Consider the following 16,390-nt stretch of genomic DNA (forward strand, 5'->3'; position numbering starts at 1 on the left):
CTACTCTAATATAAGAAATACACATAGTTTCTATTGTGTAATATAATTGCCAGAAATATTACATCATAAGAGAATACTGGTAAACACTTAATTTTTAGTTCAACAATTGTAAATCTTTATTATTTACCTAAATTTCAAAAGTGCAATTCATAAACAGTTAATTTGCTGAAGGCAGATTCCTGTCCCAGTCTGATGCAAATGAAACAGAACAGTGATCTATCATTCACAATACTAGAACCAGAGCATTTGTAATTAGGGCCCTGTGTTTTTCACTTGTTTTTTAACCTGTAATTTAGTCCTCTCGCCACATGATGTCGATATAGCCTCCACAGTAAGTCACGTTATGAGCAATCATTAAACAATCATCCCATTACATTAATTTAACCATGTGAATTGCTCATCTCATTAAAAGTACGTATTAGCAGATTAATAAACAGAATGCTGTAGATGGCTACTGGCATTTAATTAACCCTTACATCGCTGTGAATACGTATAACAGGATTTTAAAAGGCAGTTTTTTTTCCCAATATTATTTCAGAGAACTCATAAGTATAAATACGTTATTTAAAGCTTTTACCAGTACACTTTTAAGCAAATCATTTGTTAAAAAAAATGAATTACATTTCCTTGATATCTGGCTCTCACCGGTCACAAATATGTAATTTGTCAACAGAAGCTAGGGGAGGGTTTGTTTTTTTCTTGTGCATATATTTTGCTGTTAAACATAAGCATCGTCAGTTGATGTTGCTCTGTGAAAATGTGTAGATATGAAGAAACACTTCTTTCAGCATCCACAGAATTGGTAACTGACAAATATCTTCCAGCGTTTCTTGCTAAACTGTAAAAGTTAGTTATTCTGCATTTCTGTGGGCAGAAATTACATTACTGTTTCCTTTTGCATATAGCTGATATCCCTCCATTTCTGATTTACAGTAAGCATCAAACCCTGGAATAGAATCTACCGGGAGGGTTTCTTTAACTACAAAATTGTTGTGGGTCAAAAATCCTTACTGCCTTCAGAAACTTGTGAGCTGGTTGAATAAAACATGGTTTTATTCTGCACTGATCAGGGTTGTAGTAGCTTGTCAATTTGTCATAAATATTGTGGAAAGTTTTAACACACTGCTTGTTTATACTGGCATCTCTGCCAGGGCTCGGTATGTATTTATTAATTCTGCAACTTCATTATACGTTTGATAACCTCTAACGTTACAGCTTTGAAAACACTGTATAAGATCCACTAGTCCCTTAACATGCGTTGCAATCATGGAGTTGAGACACCAGGTGGACATTGCTGCATGCGATCTCTCAAAGAAATGCTTTTTGATTTTGTTGGTGCATCCATTTTTTCATGTCTCGAGATAAGCTTTTTCTTTAAAAGCATCAATTAAAATAGCCATAATTGTCCTTCATAATTAAGGGCTATTTTCTAGTTATCCAGAATGTAATGACCCGTCATTACCTTTCAGTGCCTGCAACTTTATACTGGCTTGGTTACTAAAGGTGCCTCTCAGACAATGGTACACAATAAAAGCAGATGCTGTGTAGTAATCACAATTGCTTCTCTTTTCAGGACTACAATACAGCATCTGTGTGCAGTATCCCCAGCAGAATAATCAAAGGTATGTCATATCAGATCAAAATGGCATGATGAAGTAAAATTGACATGTGAAAAAGATGGCATCATTGGTATATCCAGAGCTTAAAAACAACGTGGCACTGAAACAGTTAACCTTCACTGGACAGCACCTGTAATGGACATTTATTGAGAATCATAGACTACAACTGTGTACCATGTGGTCTGTACCATTGATATGTAAGAAGTTAGGCAACACTTCAGTGAAAGACCTAATATTTACAGGACAACAGTGGTGATGTAAGAAAACCTAAGAAAACCAAATAAAGCTGTGTAACACGCATTCAAAAGTCACATGGCAGCCATATTAGGTCAGAGGTAAATTTCAAGGTCAACAACACATTTAGCGTGATGGGTTAATATAACCTTGAAAATATGAAGTCACCAGTTCAAATGGTTTGAAGTTGCCAGCTTTAATAGTTTACGAGATATTTGTAGTAGCAGGCGAAGTAGAGGGTTTATAATCTCATACAAGCTCCCTTTATATGGATGCTTAATTACATGACCAGGGTGGAATATTACAAATTTTAGGAACAAGTCTGGTATGGGATTTACATGAAAACATACACATACAGTATACACTACAGTAATACTGCCCTGTGTCACTATAGTTGTTGGTGGGTAGTGAACTTTTCTTTCCATTATTTTGAAGATACAGTACGTGATTCAAACTACACATACGTTCCATTAACTTAGATAACCAGTTTTGAAGAGTACAACATGTTGTCTAATTAGAAGGATCTGAAGGAGGGTTGAAATATAAATGCGCAGGAAGCCACATCCTCCCTAGCTGGATCTGCCCCCCTCCTTCCCACCCTCATGATCAAAGCTGACGTGGGTCTGAGGGAGGGATGACTGAATGCAGAGAACCACATCCTGAGCCCATGGTCATAGGAATATAAACTACACAGCTGATACAAGACAAAACGGCAACATATTTTTCAGCACAGGTATCTAGATTTATTTGTCCAATTTGGATATTATTCAAAATTGTATTTTTTGTTACAAAAATATGTTAGTAAGCATGTCTTTGAGTGTCCTTTTCAAACAGCTTTAAGTCACGTTATGAGCAATTTGTTAAAGATGATGGCTATACGATTTCCTTAGGCAGACATGGGTTTGGCAACCAGATCCACAGGCTTAACTACTATGCAAAAGAGCCTGGCTTATTTTAATTATATATATAACAAAAAACAGTGTGGCGTATAAAAAGTCTACTCATGGCAAAGCCATTGTAATTTACAAACTACAGCACACTTATTTTAGCATGATGAATATTTCACAACCTTTGGAATCCAAGAACTAGGAGGCTCAGAGTCTGTTGAAATGCTTGGCTACATGCGGTTTAACAGCAGTTTCAAATGTTAGTACTCCTTAGGAGTTTTACCACCTTCTTTCTGAATTGTGGCACTAGTAGATTGGTAAACACTTTGATAAGTTAAAGTATTCTGTAGAGATGGACCTGCTTCAGTGCATCTGCATCAGTGTCCTGCCCCAGATATACTTCATAGTCAAGGGGAACTTCTTCCACCCATTGATTAAGCTGTATAGAAAACTTTATATAAAAAAAACAAAATATAATAATAATTTTAAACAAATTTATATGTTACACACACCAATATTCCATTGTAGAGTCACATTTAGACAGGTAAATATAGATATATTGATATAATATCAGGTTTAAATGCATCCTGCCCTTCTACAGACCCCAATTTGAGATTAGCCACTTACAATCCTGCACTGCAAAACCAAACACACAAATCACAATACCAGGTATTAACAGTTTAATAGCTTGAACATAAACTGTTTCTTGAATTATTAAAAATGCTGTAAATGCCAACCTAACAAAGATCTAATGATTTTAGTACATTGTTTTTTTTTGTTTGTTTTATTTTGCAGTTAGTGATTTATTTTCTCTAAGGTCGATCAAGTTCACCTGAAATTAGGATATTTACCTGAAGTCGCTCAATTGATTCTTGAAGGCTTGGCACAGTTAGCAATAAGGCTCCTTTCTTTCTTGTATGTTGACTCACACATTGCCATGCCCTTGACAGGAAACAAGAAACAAATATTATTTATATATTGAATTTTACATCAATTTTGGACACAAAGGGCTGTTTATTAAGGTATTTTCCCTCAAACTGCAATTTTTAAAAATGTTTGTTAAAAGAAAATAGAACGGTAATGTTACCTACAGTTTAGGTACTTTTGGTTAAGTAAACAAGTTGGCATCAAGTCTAATTAATAATATTTCCTTCAGGGGAGCAATGATGTCATTAACTCTTTTGTGCCTTCGATGAAATAAACACCCATATACACCTGAATATAATCCCATTTGTTTGGGGGGGGTGGGGTCTATTTCACTGATTAAAACAGATAATTCATAGCTTACACAAGCTATTAACAATTGCAAATTAGAATAATAATTACCTGCTCTGTTCTTCTGCATCAAGAAAGTATTCAAATACGTTGTTCATAACTATGACATCAGCATTTTGCAGGAGGGAACTCTGGGAACAAATGTCTGCATGGACTACCTAACAACAGAAATGAAGATAAAGACCTGAGCATTTGAAATCTAGGTACAACTCCAAGTGAGCTGAACAACACTGTAATGGTAACGCCTCTCCCCCAGCAACAGGAACTCCTGAGATACAACCCTTCACTACAGTAGAGCCCAATGTATTTACCTCATGTATTGTAAAAATAGTAACAGAAAAAAGAATACCTGTATTCTGTCTTTAAAGTGATACTTTGTGATTGCCATTTGCTGAAGCTGGCAGAAATCCGCATTGATCTCTACCCCGACTAACTGGGAGGCAGAACTGTATAAATAGCCCTGTAACAAAAAATGCACAAGGTTTGAATTTTTACTACAAAACAAATATAAATTCTTTAGTGTGTTTATACTGTATCAAGGCATTGATCAACACAAAATTTAAGGGGGTGGTAAAACTAGTATTGTATGTTTGGAATTATTTTAGTTTGATTAATCAGTACTTGCAAAAGGATGTTTTACTCAAGATTTAAAAAATGTGTGTGCTGTATGTTAGAAATATTTTTAAAACTTGTTTTTATGAATTATATGAAGTTGGATAACATGAAAAGGCTCTAAACTGCTGTGGGCTTTGTCAAAAACAATTAAACACTTTCTTGAATATTAAATGTAGTTTTTAAAAAAACACACATTAAAAATAAATAAATAAATAAATAAATAAATAAATAATAATAATCCCTACTTGTAAATAGGCACCATGCTTTAAATATATTACAAAGAAAGACATATATTGAAAAGACAGACCTGTCTCTGTGTGAATAGTACAGTATTGAGCCTTACCCCATACAGCACAGCCCCAAGTCTGGAGCCCACATCAACAAGCACTTTTCCTGTCAGATCTGGTAATACATGATGGAAAAGAAACTTGAGTTCCATTGTGGAGAAAGAGTGTGAGATGAAACCTAGGTAAAACACAAGGATACGAGTACAGTATGTGGATTACAACAAACATTGCACCCTACTTATAGGACTGCTTTAAACAAATAAGGTGCACATTTCATATGTCTTATTAGTGACTTGAACCATGAGAGTGAAGCTAGGTTTCTGTTTCCACCGCAGTGTACGTTGAGAAATTAAACCATTGTACCAGTCAGTCAGTTAGGCTCCCATGTCCTCAACATCATTCTTTTTTAGAATCCCAGAGTTTCTGCTTTACCGCCATCTATTACATCATAAATTGGATAACACAGCAGATTTGGTATAGCCATTCACTTCACTATTTAAATATTTGTGTCTTTGGTCATGTAATGTCACACTTGTACAAGTCCTGCACAATGCTGAATGTTGCATCAATTACATTGTTCTTGGTCTCCACTTTCTGTGGGATGGAAAAAAAGGAACCACTGGAAATCTCACAGGTATTAAGCACCTGACTTTGAAGAGTACCACAGTAACTATGCAGAGAGTCAGTTCTCAGTGTATTTATACTGTACAAGCAACTTAGTTGGGAAAATCAGGTAGACCAGTAATACAAAACTGAATAAACCAACCCAAAGGAGAAGTGTTGTGGGATCCACAGTTTAAACAGTAGTTCCTGCTCATCTTCCCCTCCTCACACAGAGAGTCAACAAACTCCTCATCATATAGGAACGCGTCTACATGAATCGTAGGTTCTGGATTCTTCTGCATCTAAAAATGCAGTACCTGTTATCAGTTTAGCAAGTCATTACATTGCCTACTACAGAGTAGTTACAGGCCTCACCATGGATCGAAATAAGCCTCCCAATACATAGCAGTTTGATCCATTCCTGGTTTAATAAGATAAAACTGAGCTTGTTAACTGTGCACTGTGGCTAATCAAGATTGTAGTAAAACCCGGAATGGGTGAAAACGTTATGCAATAGGAGTCTTATTTCCATCCCTGCTCATTAAGTTGACACTTTGCATGGCTATGTGTTAAAACTGCACATCATTTGGAGAGCAATTATCTTATTTACAGCTCGTCTCATTTTGCTATTCTATGCTGTGGATGACGTCACGGTGAGTGACACTACTGTTATACTGTTTTACAAATCCTTTAGTTAAAAGTTACTTGAACAATATTTTAACTAGTTACTGTTACAAATATTTCTTCTCAGGCACAGTTTCCAATTAACTGATTTTTTTGTTTTGTTTTTTTTTTCTTCAGATTGGCCAGGCTGAAGCTTGAAATATTCTTTGAAGATCCAGTTATCAAACCCCTCCACTGACACAATTTTGTAGCAAGATGATAAACAGCGTGTTCATGTGACATGTTGGACTTGCTACGTTATTTTTGCACATAAGATGTAATGCGTTACCACATTTAATTACCTGTCTGAAAAAGGAATCGTTACCGATACAAGTTACTGAAAAGTGTAATAAGAGTACAGTTACTCCCCAACACTGTATGCAAAATCATGTGTGTGTAGAGTGGAAGGTTGACACATAGTATTATCAGCGAAATCATAATGTGGAGAATACAGCCTATTGCTTATTGGTTTTCCTTTTTTTTAGTTGCAGTCACTAAACTGCAACACTGCCATTGACAAAATCAAGATAATTAAAAACATCTACTGTACCTTCTGAATAGCTCTGGGTTCTGATTTAACCATTGCTTCCACAGGTAAACAACTTCTAAGATCTTCTGCAATACTTTTAAGTATAATGTCGTTGTTGTCAGTGCAGCACTCATCCAGTTCATCTAAAATATCAAATGAAAAATATATTTTTCAATTAATGTGCACTTCAGCCGGTCCATGCATTTCTATATCGAAACTCCAAAATGGAAATATAGTACTTAAAATGTGAATAACATTGTCATACTCTAAATTAGTGTTTTGAGAAATATGAAATACAATTCTTACTGGATACCCTTAACCACTGAACGAGTTTGGGGAGTTCACTTGATTCTACTTTGGAAAGCAAGTCGAGAACGGCTGTTTTAGCAGTTGAAAAATCCATTACTAATGTATATTACAATACACTTGAAATAAATAAAAAATTGCACGCTGTACCGCCTCCGGTTTGAAATCGCGTGTTATATTGTCAAACGTGAGTATGAAACCAAGCACAGACTTACAGTTAAGGTGTTCCCGTTCGCGGAAGTGCAACAGTAAAATTCCAACATCCTATTAACTAAGGGTCTGTTTTGTTTTGTTTTTGTCGTAAAAATAAATTTACGAATGTGGTCATAAGATAGTGATGTTCAGTCTTGTAGTACAGTAGTTCGTTAACACTCCAAAAGGCCAAATGGCAAGCGACTCTAACAGCAAATTAAACATGCCACCTTAAGAATATTTTGTCTTGACGAGATCAGAAGGGGCGGGTCGTTGCGAACCAGGAAGGGGTTACCGTTTCCTGGTCGGGGTCAGATTTTAATGGTGACGTTTCTATGTGGTCTTGGTCGGAAGAAGAGGTTTAGCGTTTGTTCAGATTCTACTAGGTATGCGTTTCATTTTCTTTATTATTAAACCTAATTGCTATTTCAGAAAAAAAGACAGTTATGCCGCGTTTATTGTGTATTATTACAATTATTTATAATGTCAAATGCATCGTAGTATGCTAGGGCCCAGCGGGTTTGTTGTGTGACCGTATGTTTTATTTAGTTTTTACTTTATTACTGGTAGACTTCATTAGCAAGGTATGGTTTATTTTACATGTTCTGTGTATAATATGTTGTAGTAAGTGTACATTCATCTGTTGCAACCTGTTGTGTAAATAAAAAGTACGTAACAAATATGTCCTGCGTGTAAATAAACACAACAGCACGTTATTAGTGTTTTCCCACATGTTTACTGTTAAATAACACTTTCCACTGCACACAGTCGTTTAGGTACTACTACCACTGCTGGTAGTCGGAGTGTTAAAAGCCCTGCCCTTGCTCCTGTCACACCATAACGCCTCGCCGTTCAGCTGGGATACCTTATGGATTGAGTCCGAGGATCTTTGTATTGAACAGCCGAGCAGGCCTCACTTTTAATGATTCAGTTGTATTTACAACTGCGTTTTCACCGGATTATTGGTAATTTGAACTCCGTTCTTTTCTATTGCACAATTTTCTGTGTCGTGGTGGCTTTGACGTGTTTAGTTGAATTATTGTGTTTCTTTTGTAAATCAGGTTTTTAAGAAGTTGTCAAAATGGTGTTAGCTGATCTTGGAAGAAAAATAACATCAGCGCTGCGGTCGCTGAGCAATGCAACGATCATCAATGAAGAGGTAGGTGATATTATTTATTGTACACTTGGCACTGTATTAATACAGGCGAGGTACAATGCCATATTTCTTGATTGGTAAAAAGAAAAACATAGTTAATTAGTTAGCTTAAATCATTAATATGTAAGTCAACATGATGTAGAATTGCATACATCTGATTCTGGCACAGTCAGACATATTGTTGGCTACGGGGATGGATTTCTAGTACCAATTATGTTACTGATTTAACAGGCACGGTTATTGCTAGAAGTTCATTTGATATAGTGATTCTGAATGGGGCAAAAATTGTTGCAGTAGCCAAATCTTTTTTTTTCTTCCCCTTCATCTAGTATTAACCTAATAAAGAATGCAGTTGCTTTAACTGTTACATTATCTTGGTTACTTTTCCTGCAGGTTTTAAATGCCATGCTCAAAGAAGTCTGTGCGGCATTACTAGAAGCAGACGTAAATATAAAACTCGTTAAGCAGTTAAGAGAAAATGTCAAGTAAGTATATGAAACATATGTCATTCCTTTTATTTGGGCCATTTGTTGCATTCATTATTTACACTTTACTTAAAATCCCCGTGCATCTGGGATATAAAATGGTGTCTGTCTGTCTGAACACTGGTCGTACATGTTTACTGCTGTTTAGTAAGGTGTATACGTTATTTTTTTAATAGGACCAGTTAATGTATATGCTGTATAACAATACGCATGTACAACACTTCACATTTGTCCATATATCAGGAGAGTCGCTTATCCAGTTACAAGGGAACTGCGTCATAACGATATTGTATAGTTTAGATTACGTTATTGAATGGTGATATATGCGGGCATCTCTGCACGTTTCTGTGTCGCCCTTACGTTTTTGCATCTAGTTGGAGAATAATTTCCAATTGTGATTAAACATTTAATTGCTAATTTATTATTTTGCACAATTTTGTACATACTGTTGATCTGTGTCATGATCATCAACATTTTTTAAAAATCTGATTTTGAATTTACTGTGGTGGCAGGGGATAAATGTTACAGAATTCGTTCCATATTCACACAAACACATTTGCAATTGTTTTGATTTATTTATTTAATTCACTGAGGGGTTGCCTCCAAAGTAATTTCAGTAACCACTAAATTATCTTTGTAAAACACCTGTAGCTTTCCATCAAAACTTTTTTTCTGATGTAAAAATAGTCTAAAAACATTTAAAACAAATAAAAAATAACATTGCTAGTTAGATCCTAGACATCTGAACAGTTGCTATTAATTGGCTTAAATATTACAGTTATGCAATCTTTTACATTGCTTTATATGGCTATTCAAAATGTTTTGACACAGGGAAATGTGTAACTGAAAGCTGTTTGGCAGTGTGATCTACTAAGATCTGTACTAGTTTCACTCTGGCTGTTGGAAGGACTTGCATTGCTTTCATATCATCAATAATATATTCTAAATTCTTTTGTAGGGCAGCAATAGATCTTGAAGAAATGGCCTCTGGTCTTAACAAAAGAAGAATGATACAGCATGCAGTTTTCAAAGAACTAGTCAAGGTACTTTTATGTTTTGATATAGAAGTAATAGGGTTGTAGGCCTTGTGCCTTTAGCTGCTTGACTCCTGGTGGACAGAAAAATAAGCAGAAAATAATGTACACAGGTTGATCAGTGCTGGAAATTGGCTTATAAAAGTTACGAAGTTTTAAGCTGGCTTTTGGGTCTTTGTTATTCAGTCTCTGTGTGTGTGTTTTTTTCGTCTTAATAAAATACTTTTCTTTTTTTAAAGCTTGTTGATCCAGGAGTCAAAGCCTGGACACCAACGAAAGGAAAAAATAATGTCATCATGTTTGTTGGTCTTCAAGGGAGTGGAAAAACAACAACCTGTTCAAAGGTATGAAATAAAGCTCCCCTTTGCTGAAATGTGAACTTATTCTAGTTGATAAGCTGAGATGTATGTTGACTTTAAAATGATGTATGGTTCCTTTTGCTTAGTGTTTTTTGTATATTTTCACAGTTGGCATATTACTATCAAAGGAAAGGCTGGAAGACATGTTTGATATGTGCAGACACATTCAGAGCAGGTAATGTTGAACATTAAACAATGTAACTTATGAAATGGAATAAAATATATATCTATATGCATGCTTTTATAAGCTGGGTGTTAGTATTTTTGTAGTTTGTATTCATTACATAATTATTTTATAAATGTTTGTATACACATGTACAATTTTTTTAACCAGCCATGACATGTAGGACAGTAACTGGTTCAGATTATTATTAATTGATTTCTCAGCATTAAGATCCCATTTAAAAGTAATATTGTTTTTGCTTTTTAGGTGCTTTTGATCAGCTGAAACAGAATGCAACAAAAGCAAGAATTCCTTTCTACGGCAGGTATGCTCTGTAAAATAAGAATGAACCACACAGTTTCTGGTTGTGCATAAGGAACATTGCATCACCTTACTACAGCCATTTGCTAAAATATAATTTGAGTGGTAAAGTGGAAGGTTAAACCTTCTCTGTTTTCTGCAGTTACACAGAGATGGACCCAGTTATTATAGCTGCAGATGGTGTGGAAAAGTTCAAAAAAGAAAACTTTGAAATAATAATCGTTGACACCAGTGGCCGTCATAAACAGGAAGACTCCTTGTTTGAAGAAATGCTTCAGGTTTCCAATGCTGTGGTAAGTCAGTCGCAGCATGAACAGTGTGATATATGTGAGCGATGATTTTTAATTTAACACAAAAAAAATACATGCAGTTACATTTTATTACAGTTTACTTCTGAATTGTTTTTATTCTATAGCAACCAGATAATATTGTGTATGTGATGGACGCGTCTATTGGTCAAGCTTGTGAAGCACAAGCCAAAGCTTTCAAAGATAAAGTAGATGTGGCCTCTGTGATTGTGACCAAACTGGACGGACATGCAAAGGGTGGGGGTGCTCTCAGTGCGTAAGTATCTTGTTAGTTTCTCTCTCTGGCTGAAATGGTGCTTGTCACATTTAAGTTTTAACATTGTTCATGATAAAATATAATGCATTAGAAATCAACCAATTACAGTTAAGGATATGTCAGAATTCTGCTTCATCATATCCTGTGCAGATGTCAACACTCCAGCTGAAATCTGAAGTTACAAATATAAGTTTTGCTTCATAATTCTCTTTTCCAAACTGCAAAAGATGGCATCTTGTATAGTAATTTGGAGCTGTAACTGATATGTGGAACGCTGATATGTGTTTTTAAAACAATGTGTGTGTTTTTTTCCTTAGTGTTGCTGCCACCAAAAGCCCTATAATTTTCATTGGTACTGGAGAGCACATTGATGACTTTGAGCCATTTAAAACCCAGCCCTTCATCAGCAAGCTTCTTGGTTAGTTTTCATCATTTAGTGACTTATGAGTAGACCTAAAAAATTATTTTTCAGTTTAACTTTTCAGTAGACCATTGAACTGTGATGATCAGAAAGCAAGTGAACTGGTACTGGAAACGAAGGCTTCCAGATTCTTATTGATGGAATATTGTATTATTTTGGTTTTAAAGCATTCATAGGCCTTGAATCAGGATCATAATTACTGACATTGCATGTATTGTAACATTTTAATGAGCATCTGTGATTACTAATGGTCATTTGTCATTTATTTTTTCAGGTATGGGAGACATTGAGGGATTGATAGACAAAGTCAATGAACTTAAGCTGGATGACAATGAAGAGTTGATAGACAAGTTGAAACATGGTAAGGATTTTAATTCTGTTCATCCAGTTTTTGGTTATTTTTTATTTAAGTGACGTTTATTTCTTTGTTTAACTACGGACACTAAGGAGAACATATTTGATCGGGTTGCTTGAATGTAGAATTTGTAAACACTGTTCTTGTTTGTTGTCACGATCTCCCCTCATTAAAATGTGTATAATTAATGAACATTCATGAAGGTAAACGTCCTGTATAATGATTTGGCAAAAGCTTTAAATTGATAAACCTTCAATGTCTTGGTATGGGGAACAGGGTGGTTTGTCTTTTAAACATCGTAGAGTCCATACTATGAATATTAGGTATGTGTTTAGCTGAAATTTGTGTTTTTTATTCTTATCTTAGGTCAGTTTACATTGAGAGACATGTATGAGCAGTTTCAAAACATCATGAAAATGGGGCCTTTTAGTCAAATCATGGTAAGTAAAATCTGAGCGTCATTAGACTGTACATTAACCCAAAGGAAAATCTTAGTACATTTTAATTTTTATATATCTAGGTCCTAGATTTATAACATACTTAAAATGTTTGTGGATTTGTTGTGTTGTTGCAATAATTTGACAATTTAACAATATTCTATAGATTATTTGACAGTCTGTTCAGCACTACTTATGTTTGTTACATGTAATTTAACAATGGAGGGTTATAAGGTTGATGGATGTTTGTTTGTTTGTTTCTTAGGGCATGATTCCAGGATTTGGAACAGATTTCATGAGCAAAGGTAATGAGCAGGAGTCAATGGCCAGGCTGAAGAAACTAATGACAATAATGGACAGTATGAATGACCAAGGTAAAACTGAAGAGTGGATGAAAATATACTATGACATTTGTGGATATTATTTAACACCTGCAGTGGGTTTGTAAAGGATTGAGGCTCACAGATCATTGAGGGATGGAGGAGGAAAGTATTACTTTGTTAGAATTGTAATATTTGTTTAATTTGGTGCTGAGTGTTTGTTAGCCCATATCTGTTTATTTAAAAGCCAAAAGATTGACTTGACAATAATTGCCAGCATATACTCCTTGAGTTATTGCTCAGTAACTAAACAAGACTCCTTGTCTTGAATAGGTTTACTTTATACTATTAGTTTCTTCTCAAATTGACTGGGGCACTTCTTTCTTTAGAGCTGGACAGTAAAGATGGTGCCAAGCTTTTCAGCAAACAGCCTAACAGAATTCAGAGAGTGGGGCGAGGAGCTGGTGTTGCCACCAGAGATGTACAGGAACTTTTAACACAGTATACCAAATTTGCACAGATGGTGAAAAAGATGGGTGGCATCAAGGGACTCTTCAAAGGTAATAGAACACCTCGAAATTAGCTGTTTTTTTATTTTTTGATAAATGCTATATAAGGTTACATTTGATATATATATATATATATAAATATATAAATAAAAAATATATATAAACAGAATTTATAATTATGTAGTTTTAAAAATGTCAACACCTTAGATCTTGACACTGGATATTATTAGATTTCAAATTTGTTTAAATTCAGCTACATAACAGGAAACCTTCCTTGATTTGTATGTATAATGTACAAGTTATTAATTCAGTAATACAGTAGTAATTTGATGTGTCTAGTGTTACAATATATTTGTTTTGATAGGCGGTGATATGTCCAAGAATGTCAACCCATCCCAGATGGCAAAATTGAATCAGCAAATGGCGAAAATGATGGACCCCAGAGTTCTTCACCACATGGGTATGTTATGTTTACCACTTTCTCTTTTTTAAGTAGTTTATATTCAATTGCCCAAACTGTAGCCAACCCACTTTGGATTTGGATTATTAAATGACAGAAGGTAAGCAACATGTATTGATTCTGTTCTTGATTGGGAGATGTCCAAACAACACCGTTAGCTGTAGAAGAAAGCAGTGTCGGTGGCTTACCAGACAGGCCCATTAAGCCCCAGCATGGTTAGCAGATAGTGCTGTCCTATGTTTGAAGCATGTTTAATTTGTGTCCATTCTTCAACCCATTACATTTAGACAGGACATTCTTGGATATAGTAGATCCTTAGCATCATAAATATTTTGAAACTTAAGATGCAACCTGCCTAAGAAATGGTTTAAGTCTGAATATTATTTGGTTGTAAAAATATCAATTAGAAAATGACCACTGCTGGCCAATCAAGATCCCTTTATTTTGCTTGTTGTTGAATTTGTACAGTGTACAAGGATGATTTGTTCTTATTTTTGTGGTGTTTGATGACCCAGCTACACTTTTGGAAACAAGCTCAGTTTATTATGAGCTCTAAATCTTTTTGAATAAAAAGAATATCCACAGTGCTTATAGTGTGTGTGTGTGTGTGTGTGTGTGTGTGTGTGGTTTTTTTAAAACTATAGTTTGTGCATTATTAGGTTACACTAGCCGTAAAGTTAACTAATCAGTTTGCTTTCTAAGAGGAAGGAATGGGGTTTATTTTTAGGGTATTGTTCTAATGTTTGTTTTCCTGTGCTGCAGGTGGCATGGCTGGGCTCCAGTCTATGATGAGACAGTTTCAGCAAGGTGCTGCAGGCAACATGAAAGGCATGATGGGATTCAACAACATGTGAAGACAAAGCCTTAATAAACTGTGTCATTAAACCTTATTTAAAACAATCTTCTTTTAGGAAACAGGAGTTGTGGTGGGTGTGTTTCAACTTTTTACTCCCCAACAGTTTGAATTCGTTCAAATAACTGAACAAATGAGTTTCAGTTTTATAAAGTTTTGTTTTAATGTTTAATTTTCCCCCAGCAACACTACTCACTTTAAACATTTCAGTGATATTAATCTGCAAGTAGGTACAGTGCTCCCCCTTTATAACTCTGTAGTCGGGAGCCATTGTTAAAAAAGAGACCGTGCTGATTGTGTTCCACCTTATAACAAGAATACAAGTGTTAGTGTAATGGCATTATGGGGCAAATGGGAGCCATGACCGTACCGCCATACAACCTGTTCTGTAGTATAAAGGTGGAGCGCTGTAATTGGAAGAGATTTTCAGTTTTTTGGAAAAATTATATTTCCTCTTAGTTGCATTTAATTTAGTCTGGCTGTAATAGGCAGGCAATGTACAGGTGAAAAATTAAGCAAAATGGGGCTTTAGTCCATGACATTATTTTGTCATCAAATGTGTTGTATAATAAAATTTAAGATTTGTAAGTTATTCTGTCATTTGCTTTCTTTTATGTTACTGTTTATAAAACTATAATGGCCCTTTGTAAATCTGGTGTGTGTACCAGGACAAAACTGACATTTGTTTTATTTAAGAGGCTATCCTCCTAAAAAAAATATTTTAAATAAACAAGAATTTGAATTCTTAAGTAACTGCCAATGTAGTACAGCATTTTTACAGATAGTGACTGCCTCAGTTCCTTGTTTTCTAATGTATTCTCATTTCATTTTCATTTCATAACATGACAAACAGAAACACAGTATTTGTGCTTATGGGGTGGATGTAGGTTCACAACTGGTTTTACTTCTCATAATACTGCTGGCTCCTAATGATTTGTAATATAACCTTGGTGGGGTGTGTACCATTTTCACCTGTGGAGCAGACACTAATTCATAATTTAAATGAGCATGAATTACAATGGAACTTGCCACTACTTTGTAGTCACTCCCTATGCATCACCTTAAAACCTTTAAATAACCTTTGCTTTACAAATGAATTTGTCAATACCTGTTACAAATGAAGTTGTGGCTGGAGAAATTGAGTTTACCCAATTCAGACTGCAAAGGTCTGTAGAAAACAAGGTGTTGAAAAAATAAAGTTGTCCCGCTTTGATATACCCATCATTAATTCTGTGTTTTTAGTTTTTCTTTTTTGTGTATTTTTGTTTTGTTTTTACTCTGAGCTGAGCTGTGAAAAGCAGACATACCCTTTCGAAACATTTTACAGGTAGTACTATAACACACAATTTGAGAAATAAGCAATACACAAGATATATTAGGTTATTTAGTGGAACAAAGGTCAATTATGATTTTCACGCCATTTATATAATATTTGCAATATAAAATAATTGATCATATTATCTAGAATTTGTTTTTAAAAATTCAGCATCCATCAGCACTTCTTTATCCGTGTCTGTCTGAAATGTTAGTGCTTATTCCAGAGACTTAATGCTGGTTCAAACTTGGCCCACCTAACGTTACCTTAGGTAAGTTAGTACAAGATTAGTTCTAATGAGCGTCTTTGGAACCATCGGCCTGTGTAAAATTGTAAAGTTATTGTTGTCTACAGTCCACACCTTCAAATTAATATAACTCAATGTTGTAAACTTGCTACGGTCGGGCGTACAACCTGGGTCTCCAGAA

The 16,390-nt window shown here is 35.1% G+C and overlaps 2 protein-coding genes across 3 annotated transcripts; one reads left to right on the plus strand and one right to left on the minus strand.

The window, feature by feature from the left end:
* Positions 1 to 1,837: 1,837 nt before the first annotated feature.
* On the minus strand, positions 1,838 to 7,197 carry LOC117422159 (uncharacterized). 2 transcript variants are annotated; one of them, XM_034036853.3, is made up of 8 exons: positions 7,019 to 7,197; positions 6,734 to 6,855; positions 5,684 to 5,822; positions 4,974 to 5,032; positions 4,365 to 4,475; positions 4,067 to 4,173; positions 3,592 to 3,682; positions 1,838 to 3,191 (listed from the first exon to the last, which is right to left on the minus strand). In XM_034036853.3, the coding sequence occupies exons 1-8, from the start codon at positions 7,113 to 7,115 to the stop codon at positions 3,075 to 3,077; spliced, it is 843 nt and encodes a 280-aa protein (XP_033892744.3). In that variant the 5' UTR covers positions 7,116 to 7,197; the 3' UTR covers positions 1,838 to 3,074. The 2 variants fall into 2 exon arrangements, with proteins under 2 accessions (XP_033892744.3, XP_033892743.3); XM_034036852.3 differs by having other exon boundaries at positions 1,852 to 3,191; positions 4,974 to 5,095; positions 7,019 to 7,194.
* Positions 7,198 to 7,476: 279 nt separating this feature from the next.
* LOC117395357 (signal recognition particle subunit SRP54) lies at positions 7,477 to 15,239 on the plus strand. Its single transcript, XM_033994260.3, has 17 exons — positions 7,477 to 7,596; positions 7,979 to 8,175; positions 8,272 to 8,369; positions 8,760 to 8,851; positions 9,810 to 9,894; positions 10,125 to 10,229; positions 10,353 to 10,419; positions 10,675 to 10,732; positions 10,871 to 11,021; positions 11,144 to 11,292; positions 11,610 to 11,710; positions 11,988 to 12,074; positions 12,435 to 12,508; positions 12,771 to 12,879; positions 13,215 to 13,385; positions 13,699 to 13,794; positions 14,557 to 15,239. The coding sequence occupies exons 3-17, from the start codon at positions 8,292 to 8,294 to the stop codon at positions 14,646 to 14,648; spliced, it is 1,515 nt and encodes a 504-aa protein (XP_033850151.1). The 5' UTR covers positions 7,477 to 7,596; positions 7,979 to 8,175; positions 8,272 to 8,291; the 3' UTR covers positions 14,649 to 15,239.
* The last annotated feature ends 1,151 nt before the right edge of the window (positions 15,240 to 16,390 follow it).

The sequence above is a fragment of the Acipenser ruthenus genome, chromosome 18 (genome assembly GCF_902713425.1).
Source record: "Acipenser ruthenus chromosome 18, fAciRut3.2 maternal haplotype, whole genome shotgun sequence".
Classification (NCBI taxonomy): Eukaryota; Metazoa; Chordata; class Actinopteri; order Acipenseriformes; family Acipenseridae; genus Acipenser; species Acipenser ruthenus.